The following is a 17,697-nucleotide window of genomic DNA, read 5'->3' on the forward strand; positions in this document are numbered from 1 at the left end:
CTAAATCTTCTGTGCAAACCTGATAAATCCCTCCCTCCGTCCTTGTTGTATGTTTGTTTGCTTCTGTCATTCATGGATCAATAATGTTTTTTAGCCCTGCTGTGAATCTCTCATTTCTTTCCGCTGCCACAGAGACGTAGATGAGTTTGAAACCCACGGCTCTGCTGGTTTTTTGTTGGTAAGCCTTTGCAATTTCTTGCCCCGAAGGAAAAACAGAATCATGATTTTCTCGTTTTTCCTGGCAGACTGAGAAACGTTTCGACCTCCTTAAATCCCTGGTTTTGTTTGCCACACCCTGATGGTAATAAAAATGAATCTCTTTGGGTTTTTACTGTTAGAATGGAGCAAAAGGAGAATACTGGCTACGCTACAATGTGATACTCTGTTCATCTATTATAAAACACTGCTTAAACATTAACAGAAGGGATGCTTAAATAGCGATTTTAGCATTGATTAAACTTTTCTTTCCAGTCAGCAATAAATTAAATGAACCTCAGACTCACTCTCTTTCCAGGTGGTCCAGGAGGGCCAGCTTCCCCTGATGGACCCGGAGGACCCTGAAAACAAATAATAAAGCATGTTATTATTAATACACATTATTAATACTTTTTATCTCTAATAAGGAGTCCATTTCATGTATATGCTCAACATATAGCACCATATCTGTCTGCCAAAGGGCAGCAAGAGTATCAATCGTGCCCGTGGGCCCAAGGTAGCCAGCGTGGACATGTGAGGTGCCCTCAGGCCTGTTCTGGAGTCTTCGTCACCAATGCGCTCCGTCTAAAATCTGATTTACTTGCTAGGCTTCAAAGCCACGCAGATAAATACAGATGACAGATGTAGTCAGTGCCTTATAGAGTTACACACTGCTGCACTTTATATGTTTTTGAATTCAATTAAGGAACATGGGGTTTTTCTGTGAAACGTAATGCAAATGAAGCAATTGCATAAATTAGGAGAAACCAAGTGTTACATTTTTAAACCTTAAGTGAAAACGTGAACATTTAGTATTTAATAAGTGCCTTTTAAACTGGTAGCCTTTCAGATTATTCACTAGCTTTGAGGTTGATCGCAGTTTCAGAAAAGTTGGTGACCCCTGTAGCACCACATCTGTCTGCCAAAGGGCATGGACAGCATGTTGACATCAATCAATTGACCGATCTTCACAAAATTTGACTCAGTTTTGTCAATTCGGTTCCTCAATTACTCCACCGAGTTTCATCTGCATCAGATAGGGCATTTTTATTGAGATTCACAAATAACAATGTAACCATGATCAGAATCACTAATCCAAATCACTTTGAATATCTGGAAAAGAGGAGATTTGGAGCTTGGAGGAGATTTGAACTGATTGTTTGTTATTTGTTTTCTTGCTTTTTATTATTTTCTTTATTTTGCCACAAATGAATACAATATACTTTCTGTTTCTGGGGGTGTATACTGTAATTTATAGGAAAGCTTATGAAATGAGATGCTGTGATTTACTTGGGGAGAAGGGGTGGGATTAAATACATTTTGAATATGTAAAACTGAAAGAAAACACCCTTGTCCTTCTGTAATGATGCAATTCTTGTAATTTTGCATTATATGTTTGAAAAAAAACTGAAACAAACAAAAATACTGCATAATTTTCAGAAAACAAAAACATTATTGTGTAAAACAAATGAAAAAAAAAATAAAATGTAGTAAGATATAGTAACAATAATAACAGCTTGGTTACATTTAAATGTTAGCCCTGGATATTAATACTAAACACATGGGCCTGCAAATGACTTTTTAATTAACTTAGACCCAAGTGTATCACGTACATAAGAGTTAACATGACACAGTGTAATTACTGACACACATTATACATTTAAAACTTTTACTAGATCCATTCTACTGCTGTAGAATACTAATTACATGATACATTAAAGCATTCAACTCACAACCACATAGAAGGCAATGTATATTACACGCGTTTGAACTTACATGTTGACCAGCCTCACCGTCGTCTCCCTTCTCTCCTGGTTCTCCATCCGTACCCTGAAAACAGAGAAGTACGCGTTCAATAACTCGGACGCAATTTACTGTAAATATATGTTCAGTGTTGACATAAATCCATGTTTAAATCAACAATTTTTGTGAGATTTAATTCACTAACACATTTAAATCATCTGACCTTTTGCTAAAATATATAAAGAATCGTTAACTGTTCAAACTTACAGCAACACCTGGCTCTCCAGGAGGACCCGGATCTCCAGGAAATCCAACAGGACCCTTAAATTGGTTAAAAAAAAAAAGAGAATAACAGGGGCTTAGGTTCGGTTGAATAAATAAATCTTAGACATTCAGGTTAGGATTAACTGGTAATTCAGAGCTGGTCACAGCTTTAAAGAGTAATTTGATTACTTTTCTTTTTTGCGATTATCAAAGAAACCTCAAGAAACACAGTCACTGAGTTCCATTACATAAACAAGGCATGAGCGGAGTTTTCATTATCCATTATACTCACAGGGTTACCCTTTGGACCGTCATCTCCAGGGGGTCCTTTGGCACCTGCAGGGCCAGCAGCTCCAGGGGGGCCTGCCTCTCCTTTTTCTCCTCTCTCACCTTTAGGTCCCTATAGTGATCAATCGTGTAAATCAATCACATATATATATGACAAACATGAAGCCACCAGAGTAAAGAGGTAAAGAAATCTAAAGATTATATTAAAACAAATGAACAATAATAACAATCTAGATATTAGATTATTAAAGTTTTATTTAGATTTGATTATTCAAATGCTGCATGATTTGGTTTAGTTCACAGTTTCTGTCTAAAACGTCACTTTGTTTTAAGAAAAAAAAAAAGTCAACATCTTAATCATCATTCTGTTTTTTTTAAATTGAGAAGAACTTTTTTATAAAACATTTTACACTGGGAGATAATTCTATTTTACGTTCTATTTATTGTCATTGTCATATATTCATCTGATCATCTTTATTTCCGTTTTCTAGTGGCATACTAACTACAAAAATGCTGATGCCTTCATAACATGTTTCTAATTACACTCCTGAGTCTCGTCTATTAGAAATAGGCGATTCTTTCAGTCTGCTGTTCTACCTTAACGATCAGAAATAGAAAAAGTCCGTTGAAAGATTAGAGAGTCATCAGCGTATAAACAAAGGTAGAAAAACTATCTTATACATAAAATTCACATTCTTAATTGGAAAATGTGTAAAAAAAAAAAAAAACATTTCTGGACAATGTCACACATTTACATGCAATTTGACTATAGGTCTACCAAGAAAATTAGTCAAATGTGTCAAAATTTGACTAAATTTTGCTCATAATGTCATTCAAACTCTCGCTTTATGTGATTACACGGCTGCTTGAGATTTGAGGGTGATTCACCATTTGGAGTTAATTTAAGGTTTAAACCCTCACTTCCATGTTTTGAAACTATAGCACACATTTTCTTCTAAAACGGGTGGCTGAGCATCTCACAAGGGTAGCACACAGACATGTCAGATCTCGCGTGATTTCAGCGTAACCCCTTAAGTCATCTGAGCCATATGAATATATATAAAATGAATAACAATAATTGACTGCATTAACCTGATTTAGCATATTTGGTACGGTTTCAGGAAGTTTAACAGACAACAAAGTAATTAATATAGGAAAGTTGAGAAAGTGAAAGGTAAGCTGATGCAGAAATCTGAAAAATACCTAAAAAAAATGTAGTAGTTTCTATTTTCTAAGTATAAAACCTGTGGTTTTTAATATTTTTTTATGTTGCTTTTATTATGGGACAAGCCACAGTTGAATTTGCACCCAGAGAACAGTCTGTTGGGTTTCATATGTGTTACTCAGAACCAGACATTTTCTGCTGATAAATATATCTTAAAGGTTTGAGTTGAGAATCCTCTTTTCAGGCCATGTGTCTCACACAAGAGCCATGCTGAGCTTTTATTGATAAATACACAAATTAAAATATATTTTTCACCTAAAAACAACCATTCGAGCAACAATAACCTGTAGCAAACGGCAGTGGACAGAACAGTGACGGTGTCATAGTGACTTTCTCAAACATTTCGCTAACTTTCACATTAAAATAAGATATACTCACTCCAATACCAGACTCTCCAGGGGGTCCTGGGTTTCCAGCTTCACCTTGCTCGCCCTATAGGTAAAAAAAAAAAAAAAAACACATTTGGGAATAAATACAGTCAGTCTGACATATGTCCTTGAATGTTTTCATAATGATATTATAATAAAATCAACTAACTAGTAGATAAAGCACTTAGTTGAACATAAAAGCAGAAAATGTGACATTGACAGACTGTGGGGGATAACAGAGAGCTGTCTGAAGGGGAATAAAGTTCAATGGTTAGTGTCGTCCTCTCTGACAGATAGAGAAACCCCGCTGTGCAAAGTTCTGAGTCTCACCTTCTCCCCCACAGATCCCACAGGACCCACACCACCTGGAGGACCTTGAGGGCCCTGTGAGAGGACAGAAAGCAGATGAGCTGTCATTTATTCCATCAAACCTTCCACTGTGTCAGTAGAGGTGATTTTACTTTATTTCATTGTATTAAATATAAGCCCATACGTACATCAGCTCCACTAGGACCTTGAGGACCTCTGGGACCAGGAGGACCAGGGGGACCCTGCAATGGTAGGTAAAGTGTTGGTGACGGCCATTAAACAAGTACAAGTTTTACAAAATGTGGTGACGTCTCTCACCATAGGCCCAACGTCACCGTTCTCCCCCTTTTCACCTGGAGGACCAGGAAGCCCCTGTAGAGAGAAGACAGGACAAACAAATGTCAATAATAGGACACAAACATCCCAACAATAACGCTAATATACAACAAAATCAACTACAATATTTAGCATTTCCTGAAGTAATAGTTGTATGGATGAAACGCACCCCTATTTGGCTGCTGAAGATCAGGAGCAAGCATTTCTCTGATGACCATACAACTGTAATTAAGTAACTAAGTAACTGTAACTAAGCAACCAACTATGTAAACTAAGCAACTGATGGTGACAAACATCAAAGGCGAGCATTTCCCTCTACTGGTTCTTGATTGGCTGGTGACAAACATCAAAAGACCATCAGCCATTATTGTGATAAAGTCAATGGGAAAATATATATATATATATATATATATATATATATATATATATGAAAACAATACATAGAATAATGTCCAGAAATTCCTCACTAATTAGTTTCTACTTAAACTAAATACAAATAATGAAGCAGTGCTTTTTTTTTGTATTAAAAGACTTAAAAACCAGCTGTGAAATGCAAAGCTCCAACAGCTTTAAACAACAATCCTAAATAACATTCAATGTAATAAATGGATATACAGTCTAAACTTAAACATGTGATATAATAGTGCTGACAAATCTAATGAGAGCAGCCTGTTGTTGTTCATGCTTCACACTGTGTTTATTCGTTTGCTCACTGACATTTACTTTTTTTGCATATACATTTTCACTGACATTTCTACTGGTAATTGTCCTGATTACATAGCTTTTGTTTTCTTCGTTTGAAGGTAGTTTATCATCAGTGTGAGGTAGAAATAAAGGAAACATGTAAACACACAGAGAAAATGTGTGGTGATAAATATGATTATTAGTGGTTCTGTTAATGCAGCATTGATGAGAAACAGAACCTCAGCAGGTCAGTGTGAACCATTAATGGAAAGTTAAGTACTTTCAATTAAAATCCTATTAAATTCAAACCCACAGAGAAAAAGGACAAAGCCTTGGAACAATGACAAGTGTGTGTGTGTGTGTATGTGTGAAATGATCAGGACGATGACCCCAATCTGTGGTTAACTCCTGACTTATTGGTTTAACGCTGCTATTATCCTTGGGGTCAATTTGACCCTTTTCACTGTTTATCATTTAAAAAAACAATAGTTGACTAGTGATTTTTCATGACTTTTCCTAATTTAATGGTTGCAATTGATTGGGCATAAAATTTCCATGATGATATTTTTTAATGTGCTGAACACATATTGCAGGAATTGGGGTTCCTCTGGGGTCAATTTGACCCCAATCTGTTTTAGCTGTGTATCTCCTTGCTCTCTCTCTTGGAAATGTTCTCAAGGAAAAGGTTTATTTGTATTTATCTGTTGGTTTATTTGACAGGGACTGTGTACATTAATATCAATACAAAAAATGGCTGGGTTTCCATTACAATTTTTTTGCAAAATAAATATTTCAAAATGTTTCTAAATGTCGACAAATTATAATTGCACTTTTACAACGTTTTTCCATTGAAGGTTGTTTTGGGCAGGAGCCTCGCAACTTGTGCGAAATCTCATCCCGCGAGACTTCGACACAGGAAGACGAACGTTCCAAACCTCCTTCTGACACGGAGGTATTCCTTTGTTGTTTCACGTCTAATGTGGCAGCAATCATTTTTTAAGTATAACGCTAAGAAATGTGCCAGTCTCCTCTTCTGTCCACAAGTACCGCTCCATGTTTACTCGGAGAGAAGTGGTCATGTGACCAGGTACGTCACGTCCTGTGATGTGTATTTGCGGAAAAAGTGTTTCCATAGCGCTTTTGCGACATTTCAATATCGAAATGCCTGATAAACTTTTTAGCGATATTTGTTTTTTTTTAATTTTATTTAGGTGTTTCCATTATTTTGCACATATCTGAGGGTAACAGAAATACAGCTAAGGAAGTTTTGTAACAGCTCTTTCACAGTGAAAGTGACAGAGGAGAATGTATCTGAATAATGCCAAATATGTTGCAAAAAGGAGATAAAAATTAAATACATTATCATAATGAGAGGAAAGTGGGGGTCACCAACATCAATCAATATGGTTCATTCTGTGAGAGTCACGAATGTGCACCACAAAGATTTTCTCTAAAACTGAAAGTTTGACTTGATGGTGGCGCTGCAGGAAAGGTCAAAGGTCAAATCACTATAACCAACAGGGTTTATACGCTAGTGCTCATTCATGTTGTCATTAAATTTAAGAACATTTGGATGAAAACTAAGATAAATGAATTTTAATTTAAAAGTTTGTCCTGGTGGTGGCGCTAGAGAACAGGTCAAGGTTTTTTTTTTAATCAAGGGCTTATTTATGTATTCAACAATTTTCTGAAAATCATTTTCTGGAGGCAAATATTCCTGGGGTCAGATTGACTCCAGGAGTAAAATGTGTTATATTGTGTAATATTTGAGGATAAAAGGAGGGTTAAGATGGTGACTACTAATAACTAGGTGATAGAGTTGGGTCTGCTGTGGTAAATGTCCTTTATTGTTATCATCAAACATTCTTAAACTAGTCGATATTAGCGTTTTTTAATATGCTGACATTATCCAACACTATATTTCAAATATTAACCAACATGCACAGACTTCCTACTCTTCCTCCTTCAAAGTAATCTGAGGTCAGAATATATCGCTCTCCATGGAAATAACGGGTTCATTCTTCTTTTAATGTGTAATATTCTACAAACAAACATCATCTGTGCAAAATAAATAAACATATGTATTCATCTTTATTGATGGGAAAAAGCACCATATTGGTTTTTAATCTGTTGTTTCAAACAGCAGCTGTTCAGCCTCATTCATCGTCCAGACTAATTATTAAAGCATTAAACAGTTGGAAGAACTCCACAACAAACAAGGTTTTACGGTCAAACTGGAAGAAAACAGAATAGAATAACCTAGTATTGTGCAACAAACATGTTACATGTATACAAATGTATGAAATAGTGAAACACTGTGTATATAAATGACTGAAACTCGTCATAAACACTGTCTACCAACTCAAAACACATCATATTAGCCACAGATTAGAGGTTAACAAGACTTTTCTAGAAGATTTGGCCGAGTCGAGAAGTGGCATGATTATAATTGTAATCATAATTGGAAAAAGACAAGATGCTGTTGTAATCGTAATTGAATTGTAATTGAGTTCAGAATATGTACTTTGTAATTGCAATTTGCATGGAAATTCTATAAAAACTGAAATTTACAATGTAATTAAATGCTAAACTAGGAAACCATGTTACAGTTTTATAGCTTATAAGTACATACAGTAGTTAAAAATTATTAAAATATGTTTAAGGTCAAGTTTACCATTAGTTCTAATGATGATTATTTTACCATTTAAAAAAGATAAATCAAGGGGTATACTAACCAAAAAATAAAGAAAAAAAAGATTTAGTACTATATTTATCTACAGTATTTATGTTAATACATATCATGTATATTAGCCATGTAGGTCAAAAATAAAAAAAAATGTATGTACACATACAACAAAAGATTTTCTGTTTAAATTGCTCAAAATAAATAAAATCAAATTAATGTTTTTTTTTTTTAATTAAAGGCTCAGCAATTGTGATTTATGTTATTGAACTTTAGTAAATGTAATTGAGTTTCAAAGGAAAAACAATAAATTGTAATTGAATAAAAAAGTAATTGAACATGGATAATTGGAGACGTGTTTGTCATTTGCATATTGTTGTGCTTTTTTATGCCGCTGTTGTTTAGTTTTTGTTTTATTTTTTTTATCTCTTTCTAATTTGTCTGTCCCACAATCGTAGATTTGCACTATTATCTTATGTTGTTATTTATTTTTGTTCTTACTGTCTGCTATTCTATGGTGTTGCTGCAATGTGTAGAATTAATTGGGGATCAATACTTTTTTATTCTATTCTAGGTACTTCCTGTTTTGACAGGAAATGACACGTATTCAGGGGCTGGGTCGGAAAACCCAAACAATATTCTTTCCTTCCAATAACTGGTGCTGTAGTAAATACAGAAACACAGGTGGAAAAACGATACCGATGTTACATTTTATGACAAATATCGATGGATAATATTGCCCATCTGGAGTTTATTTATATATTTATACCAAAACTATTCATGACTGGGGTCACGTTTGTTGCCATCTAGTGTAAAATACTAAAAACCTTAACGTTTGGTGTGATGAGTGCAGGTTAAAGTCCATCACACAAAAAACACTTAATTAATATTAGTGAATCTGCAACACTAGGTGCAGAGCACTGTTTGATAAAGGTCACAGAGGAGCACACAAATACGCCACTAAAAGTGATCTTTGGATGAATTAAATCATGCCTATGTATGAAATACAAACCAACGCATGATTCAAGTTGGTCAAAGTACGACTTTATTACAGAGAAATACTGAATGGAAACATCTCGTTCTGACAGGATGCTTTGTTTTAGTAACTGCTAAAATGATTGTATGATTTAACATTTCATACAAAAGGAAAGGATAATAAATAGTTTACAACTAATTAGCTTGAGGTGAGCATTTGCGTGTCTGAGGCCTTTTGTTCTGATAAGCTACACACAATCATCTACAAATACTATTTCATCCTAAAAATGATGAATCTAATGAAAAACATTGTCAATAAGCAGAATCTGTGCCGGGTGGGAGGGGCTAACAGCTGCTGAACAGCTGAAAGGAATGGGTTTGGGAATCACAAAGAATATAGAAAAATGAACAGAAACTAGTGAGTACATTGAGTAAGTTCATTTCATTCATAACATTATCATTTTGGTTAAGAACATCAGAAAATCTAAAGATGTCTTGAAAACAAAAGGAATCCCATTATGCCGGGGGTATCAAACTCATTTTAGTTCAGGGGCCAAATACAGAGCAGTTTGATCTCAAGAGGGCCACAGATTTTATGCTGGGAAAATGAGTGATTTCAACATTATTGTGTCTTAGTTTGCACTTCTACAGACACATAAAATACAAAATGTCATGTAATGGTAGAACTATATGCACATTATAATTCTGAGCTTATAAGATGTCAATATAGATACTTATATATGTATATTTTCCCCCCATAATGTCAGAGCTCTGTTTCCCTAGTGTTACGTGTCTCTCTCGGACAAGTTCACAAAACATGTCTTGTTCCCACAAAGATTCCCTCTTAGTGTCAGAACACAGAAAATCTCATAACAAAGTTATTGCAGGTGTCCTAAGCTGGGAAAAAACGTATTCCCTTCCCCTCTTCAGTGTGATTAGCCAATAGCAGCTTTTCTGATCATTTTGTCTTTTCCAGCCTATAAAAAATAAGTGTTGTTACTGTGTAGTTGCCACTTTTTCATTTTCCCCTCACAAGACCCTTTTCATCTGTACCCATTTTCCACGCCAGAGCTCTGGAATAAAATCCACAAAATACAGTTTGGTCTATTTTAAATTTATTTAATCAGACATATGGTGTATGCGCGAAGATTTCCATAACAATTTGGTGTCAGAAGTAGACGTCGGTGGACGCGGGACTCTGTGGCTTACAACCTGGGTCACTCACCTCAACTCATCCTCACGTCGATAGGAACCGAGAGAACCGAGCTCAAATACACAGTTTGTCTGGTGAGGTAGAATCTTTTTTTTTTCTCCTTTTCCCCTGTGTTTCCTTCTTGAATGTATGTTTTTCCCTCTTTTTTCCCTTAACTGAAAGTCGACTGTGGGTGCTCTCTCTGCTAACCCTGTGTGTGTCGGAACACTGAATGTGAATTAACCCCGGACAATTAAAACAGGATAAACAAGATGGTTGTCCTGATATATATACAGTACATTAAACAAGGTGGAGGTTAGATTTTGTCCTCATAAATATATACTCCAGTATATATATATAATATACATTACGTGAATGTATATTAGGCAAGAAGTGACAGATATCAGTCCTAACAGGATCTTTACTTTAAATTTCCAAGATTTTGCGACCGATTTCTATGTAATTAATAGAAATATGTCATAATTTGAGGTTAATTAAAGATTTTTGTAAGAATTTTGAATGGTTTAACTTTAAAAATGACTGCAATGATGTGATATAAGCAGTGGGAAAACTATGAGCACCTGAAAATAATGTTGAGTTTAATTTACACAATGACATGTTTTCTGTCATTTTTACATTCTCCTGTGGGGTTATGTCGTACCACAACAAAATACTATGTAAACCTTTGTTCTTGCTCCCAACAAGGTCTAATTTCACTTAAGATAAAATAAGATATATTTTATTGATCCTCAAGGGGGGAATTTGGGAGTTACAGTAGCTCAAAGCACTTACATTTATCCAATTTAATAATTTTACAGGATTTCAAGTATAAATTATTGTAATTCTTAAGTCTTTCATCAGTTTGATGCTTTATTATGTCAATACATCTTAAAGCAACACAATTAAATGTATTTTATTGTTTTTTTACTAATGCATTAATATATTTCCAGCCAAGACAGTAAGTAGAAATACCACCACAACGCAACGGAAAGGACTCACAGCTAACAGCTTGGAAACATCTATTTTGGTTATTTTAAGGGTTAAAAAGAGTTAGAAATGTAATTATTTTAGTGAGTCAGTAATTCCTTTCTCAATCTAAACATGCCTTGCTTTGGTGTGTATTCACATAGTAGTACCTTTAACATGTTTACCTAACACAATAAATAAATAAATAAATAATGAATGTGTGGCAACATAAATGCAACAGCTTTGTGACTAATGAACCACATGTAAATGGATTTTTGGAGCTGATGTTTTTTCTCAATGAGCCTGGCATGAATTTATTTATTTTTTAAAGAAAATAAATGGTTTTCCTCTGGATCACTGAAGGAGAAATGTTTATTGTTTCAGGAAGGTCAGGGAGAAAAGACAAACATTTCTATGAATTGAATGTTTTGTATAAAATAAATAAAAATGCAAACCTGCAGACCAATCGGGCCAGGAGGTCCTGGAAAACCTCTGGAGCCTTCGTCTCCCTTCTGTCCAAACATACCCTGCTGACCTCTGGGACCGGGCTCTCCATCTGCTCCCTGGGAACCAACATTTACATGATGCCAGTCATGATTTCTCTGATGCTGTAAATTGTGTAGTAAATGTTTTCCCTAGTCTGTGTTTGCTGTGGTGTACTTACAGCAGGACCTGGGGCACCGATGGGACCTTGGAGACCTGCGGGGCCCGGAGGACCCTAACAAACAAGCAAGAAGAGAAGATGAAAAGCTGTAACACGCAACATAAAAATAGTGAACTGATCAAAGCACTGGGTCTGAACTAATATCTAATCATGGTTTCCATGACGACCCACCTGCTCTCCTTTGTCTGCTTTGCTTCCTTTCTGACCAGGCTCTCCAACTTCTCCCTAAAAAGAGAAACAATACTGATTACATCATGTCTCGGTACAATTTCAAATATTTCTTGCAATCTATTGAAAACAATTCCAATTTCCATTACAGTTTTTCATAAACTACAATCGATTTCTAACTTCCCTAAAGTGGCCAAAATTCGGGCCCCTAGCTGAAAACAAACCACATATTCAGACTCGGGAAGAAAACGCGTCCACTGGTGTCACATTTTCTATGAAATGAGCACTTTTTTTGCACCGCGATTTAGTTTTTCGGCTATAGCGGGCGCAGTTCTGACTCTACCCGGGAGAGATGCACATATTTGGACTTGGGCGGAGCAGACCTTTCCGCTGACATTTTTGGAAAACCAATGTGAGGAACACTATCGACGCTGGCGCCGCTTTCACACTGCTCTCTCCACACATGGTTCCAGCGCCTCTAACTGACACGCCCCCAGCGTTTCAGAGCAGAGAGAAGTGGTCAATGACATGTTTCTGTGGTTTGACAAACTCATAACATAAAGTTATTTCTGCTTTACACTTTGAGTGCTTTTTTCACAATTCAGGTGTTTCCATCACCAGCTTTTATTGCGCTATTTAGATTTTGCGCATTTCCAAGGGTAATGGAAACAGTTCGTGACTCTGAATGAGTTTGGTTATGAAAATGAAAAGACAAAACACTCTGGTAGTTCAGTCGAGTCCCAAATGTAAACCCATCAGCCTAATAAGGAAAATGTCACAGCTAATAAAACCAAAACACATTTGGTGCTGCAGAGTACTCATTTCTAACCTTATCACCATCTTCACCGGGTGGTCCTTGGGGTCCAGCAGGCCCGGGTAGACCAACAGGGCCTTGAACGCCGTCACGACCAGCTGGTCCTTGAGGTCCTTTTTCTCCCTGGGTCATCAGACACATTTGTTTTCATCAGATTGTGATAAAGTGGAGGTGGAGAAGATGAAGGAATCAAACTAAATGAAAACACTTACGGGGGCTCCCTTTTCTCCAGCAGGACCTGGGGGGCCTTGAGGACCAGGTCTCCCAGACAAGCCAATGGGCCCGGCTAAACCTGCAGGACCTCGCTCACCTGGAGAACCCTAGAAGTAAAGTATATTGTAAAGTCAGCGTTTAGTTTCCAACTGATTTCTAAGAGCTCTCGTCTCATTGGTTCCCTGAGCAGAGCTTCATTCTGAGGCAGAAACTCTGCTTTTCTTTGCTTAAATGTATCAATACTCAGGCTCAGGATGTGTGTGTGGCCAAACATGATGATCAACGACTCTCTGCTGCACTACATCAACTCTGTTTACATGCAGGGCCGTTAACTTTATGTTCTGTGAAATACACAAACCGACAATAGAATGGGAAACAAACACACATTTACACTTTCACACATAATGTGAGGCTTTAACACTAAATGGTAATAGATAATACGCAGTTTCATCTCTGTTCTTTGGTCCAGGAAGTAATGTGAACAAACACACAGAAATTTACTGACATAAGCAGAGGTTTCCAGTTCAGTGACCATGGTCAAATAGTAAGGCTGGAAATAGCACTAGCTATTCTCAGCCCATCTGGGTAAACTGCACAGTTTGGTAGCACTGTGACTGAATAGAATAAAATACACCTTTATCTATTTGCTTGTTGCAGCAACACAGTAAAAAAGACCACACAGTGAGGAGCAAAAATAAATACCAACATGATAATAGTGCAAAATGTAAGAACTGTAGAATAGACATCAACACTTGGAGCTATTATATTAAATATATTACAAAAATCTAACTGTTTATTGTAAAAATAATACTAAACAGGCCTCTGAAAAAGCTCCCTAAAGGGTTATGAACCCATAAATAACACTACTTAGGCAATCAGAGTTGCCTAAAGTGTAATCAATACCATTTTTGACATCTTATATTTATTCCATTAAAGAAAGTTTGATGTGTGGAGAAGTAAACTCTGAAAATGTTTACTTTTAATCTTAAGATGCGAGTGAGTCTGAGCATAAATTGCAGATAAACATTCGGTTTGAAGGAATCATTCAGCCTATTGATTATGATCCTTATTTGAGTGATGAGTAAAGTGGACAGTCTGCTTTTAATGCAGCAAATCAAGGCTGTGCTCAGTGTGTAGAAGGAAGAGTGAAAATACTGAACAGTGTTTATTAAAGCTTTATATTAGTTTATATTAAAGCTACCAGAGCCGACTTTGATGTTTCTGAAGCTTGCAAGTAAACACAGAGCATCATTTTGTTAGGTTACAGAATATGTCACAACACCTGTCTGTGACTACCGTTGTAGTTTTATTACTAGTAGGAAAATGTAAAGATTTTGGTTACAGTAAGACCCTTAAAACTAGTTGAAATATGATGAAAATATTTAAATTCTGAGGTAAGGCATAGAAAATGGAGAAAGTTTAAAATAATGCTCCATTTAAAACTACATTTTAGGATTTTACTGGACACTTAAATGGTGGTGAAAGGCGTAGAATCTAGATATAGTAAGACTTAAAAATATGAAAAAGAAAAAAATTTGACAAGCTCATAGTACGGTAAGACCCTAAAAACTAGTTCAAAAATAATGATCACACTTTAAAATGGGTAAAAAAAAAGCAGTTAAGTATCAAAAATAATTAATAAAATTTGAAAAAAAACCTATAATAAGTCACAAAAATGACAAACACATTTTGAGATTACACTACAGTAAAAAAGTTGGTGGAATGATAATAAATGATAAAAGCTAAAGAAACCTCTCAAGATCCTCCTGCTTGTGTCACAACGCATTTATGATTCATTCTCAGAAAAGCAACATTTAAATGCAAAGTTTAACATTAAAGGGGACATAAAAATGTTAAATTTTGTGTTCTTACATTTAGCATCAACATGAAAAATGGTGTCATACACACTTTAAATACTCCATATAACGTGCACAGGGAGGTTTTATTGATTGCAGCTCAAACAATTTGAACTCTTGCAACTTTTCCCAAGGTTTAGTAGTGATTCATTAAGTATGTTTGAGCTCTATATTTACTGTAACAGTCAGAGTTTACTTACCACAGGACCAGGTGGGCCTTGGGGTCCCTCTCCTCCCTTCAGACCTGCAGGTCCCTGAGGTGAAGAACAGAAGAGAATCAGAATCAGGTGATCTGAGCTCAGCCTGTGTGAAACATCTACGATCCTGCCTCTCAATAGAAGGAGCGATTATTCAGCCATCGACCTGAGACAAAGCTTTGTTTACCAGGTGTCACTACGCTCTGACAGCACACGGAATGTGCTGAGGTTGCACTTAACCTTCCAGACACAGCACTGATGTCCACACTTAGATGCTGTAGGGTGCTGGCATCAGGAAAATAAACAGCCAATGTATCGCCAACACTGATGCTTTCATTGACACAGAAGGACGCGCTGTCTGTGTGTGTCTGTGTGCGTCTGTGTCATGTGGAGACAGGGTCATCTATAACGGGGAATAAAGGGGAGATATTTTTGGGGTCCTTCCATAAAGTCAGCAAAATGATGGTCCATTGTTCTATGAATCTGTGATAACCACATTTATTTATTCATCTGAATAATATCCAGTGTTATGTGCAGAAAAGCCATTGAAATTTAATGGAGGAGTGTCAGAAATATGAGTAATGTAGCAAAAATGCATTAAACGGAGCAAAAATATGGCAAGAAAAAGTGATGAAAACAGGTTAAAATATCAAAAGTTTGGTATAGTTGCAGAAAAAAGGGAAAAATAAGCAAAATTGGGCTCAAATTGTAAAAAAAATATTCTTTGTTTCTTGAAGTCATCTGGCGACCCCCTCCCAGTGTCAAACATGTGTGTCTGTGTGGAGCTCCAGTTTCCCAGTGGGCCACAAAGGAGCAATGCACTATGGGTAATGAGTTTGTGGCTGTGAGTGCCGCTAAATTAACAACGGCAGAAAACAATCAGCCGTCCTGCACAGTTTAACTGACCTTGGAGGACGTTTCCTGCAGCCGTTCAAAGTCACAGTAACTGTAAATATGCCTCTCTGAAATATTCATTGGACAAGTGTTATATTTCATGCTTTAAAAAAAATGTTGCAGTAAAATATTAACAGGTTTTTAGGTTGAAAAACATGCAAACAAAGGACTATGATCTATTGCAGCGTTTAAAGCGGGCTGGCAGCAGCAGTAAAGCGAGACACACTAAGGCACGAGCGCGTTCATTTGTAAAATGTCGCCTCAGATTTGGAGCGTACGGATTGATGGTTAGGGCTGAACTCCAGGGCCGACGTCTTTAATGAAGTAAACGTCTTTAGATGGAGGTCGGTTTTTTTGTTGTGGTGCAGAACTCCGTCACATTCCTCGAGAAAACAAGTGGAAGGAAAAGAGAAAAAAAAATCTTACCGTTGCACCGGGTAGTCCTCGCTCCCCTGGGAACCCACGGAGGCCGGGAGGACCGTCTTTACCGGAAGATCCTTGGGGTCCAGGATCTCCCTGTGAAGTGAAGCACATTTTTCACAATGAGGTGTTGCTTTAAAACATAATAACATTTCTTTAATATTCATTTTTATTTGTTTATTTGTTCATTGGATCCACATTAGCTTCCACCGTGGTGGTTGCTAATTTTTCTGGGGTCCATAAAAAAAAAATAAAAATCAAGATTGTAGTGCATGTAAGATTGAAGTAAAAACACTTCTATGCATTCGTCTGCAGGATTTCCAGAAGTTTGATACATTTTCAGTTCCAAACTTACACATTAAAGTCCATTAAAACTCTTGAATCTTCAGTGAAACCAGCCTCGTGGCTGCTCAGTAAAACATGTGCATTAACCAAACATGCTTTTATCCACTCGAGGCTTTTCCTGTTTCAGTAAAACATCCACAAACAACTTGTGTCACGTCGCCCCGAGTGAACAAAGTGTGGCAGAACGTGGGTTTGAATGTAAAGAGGAAAAACACGTTGTTAAACGCGTGTAACCACGAGGTAAAAGTGAGCAGCCTTGAATAAAGTTTCAGCATTTACACTTTTAATTATGGCAGAGAGTGTGTGTGTGTGTGTGTGTGTGTGTGTGTGTGTGTGTGTGTGTGTGTGTGTGTGTGTGTGCGCGCGCGTGCGTGCGTGCGTGCGTGCGTGCGTGCGTGTGTGTGTGTGTGTGTGGTGGTGGGAAAAGTGGGAAAAAAATACCAAGGTTAAATTATAAATACATTAAATAAATAAATACAAAAAAAAATGCAAAAATAATACAAAATATTGTTAAAAAATTAACCATAGATTGATAACTAAAAGATGAAAAAAAAAAAAAATATATATATAAATATAATTGATTTCAATTTTTTTAAACTTTAATTCATTTATTTTCTACATACAAATATATATATATAATTTTATTTTATTTTATTTTTTATTTTTACTGTTATTATCTTAATCATTTATTTTCTACATATAAAAGTAATTTTTATTTCTATTTTATTTTTGTTTCATTCTTTTATTCATTTAGGCAAACAGTTTAACACAGACACACTTAGGACAGCTCCCTCATTTACATTTATATTTTGTTGCAACCCAAACCTGCCAAAATAAATTAATACAATTGAAATTAAAAAGACAATCAAACAAAAAACAAAAAACACAAATACATTTA

General features: G+C 36.2%; 1 protein-coding gene across 3 annotated transcripts in view; it reads right to left on the minus strand.

Moving 5' to 3' along the window:
* The window catches only part of col11a1a (collagen, type XI, alpha 1a), a 145,345-nt gene that overhangs the window by 17,687 nt on the left and 109,961 nt on the right, over positions 1-17,697 (minus strand). For all 3 annotated transcript variants that reach the window (XM_028477294.1, XM_028477293.1, XM_028477295.1), the window contains 15 exons: positions 16,461-16,550; positions 15,144-15,197; positions 13,087-13,194; positions 12,890-12,997; positions 12,064-12,117; positions 11,893-11,946; positions 11,684-11,791; positions 4,711-4,764; positions 4,581-4,634; positions 4,414-4,467; positions 4,094-4,147; positions 2,495-2,602; positions 2,206-2,259; positions 1,972-2,025; positions 504-557 (listed from right to left, as the gene is read on the minus strand). In XM_028477294.1, the coding sequence (XP_028333095.1) occupies positions 504-557; positions 1,972-2,025; positions 2,206-2,259; positions 2,495-2,602; positions 4,094-4,147; positions 4,414-4,467; positions 4,581-4,634; positions 4,711-4,764; positions 11,684-11,791; positions 11,893-11,946; positions 12,064-12,117; positions 12,890-12,997; positions 13,087-13,194; positions 15,144-15,197; positions 16,461-16,550 (1,062 nt within the window). The remainder of the gene's footprint in view (positions 1-503; positions 558-1,971; positions 2,026-2,205; positions 2,260-2,494; positions 2,603-4,093; positions 4,148-4,413; positions 4,468-4,580; positions 4,635-4,710; positions 4,765-11,683; positions 11,792-11,892; positions 11,947-12,063; positions 12,118-12,889; positions 12,998-13,086; positions 13,195-15,143; positions 15,198-16,460; positions 16,551-17,697) is intronic.

The sequence above is a fragment of the Gouania willdenowi genome, chromosome 20 (genome assembly GCF_900634775.1).
Source record: "Gouania willdenowi chromosome 20, fGouWil2.1, whole genome shotgun sequence".
Classification (NCBI taxonomy): Eukaryota; Metazoa; Chordata; class Actinopteri; order Blenniiformes; family Gobiesocidae; genus Gouania; species Gouania willdenowi.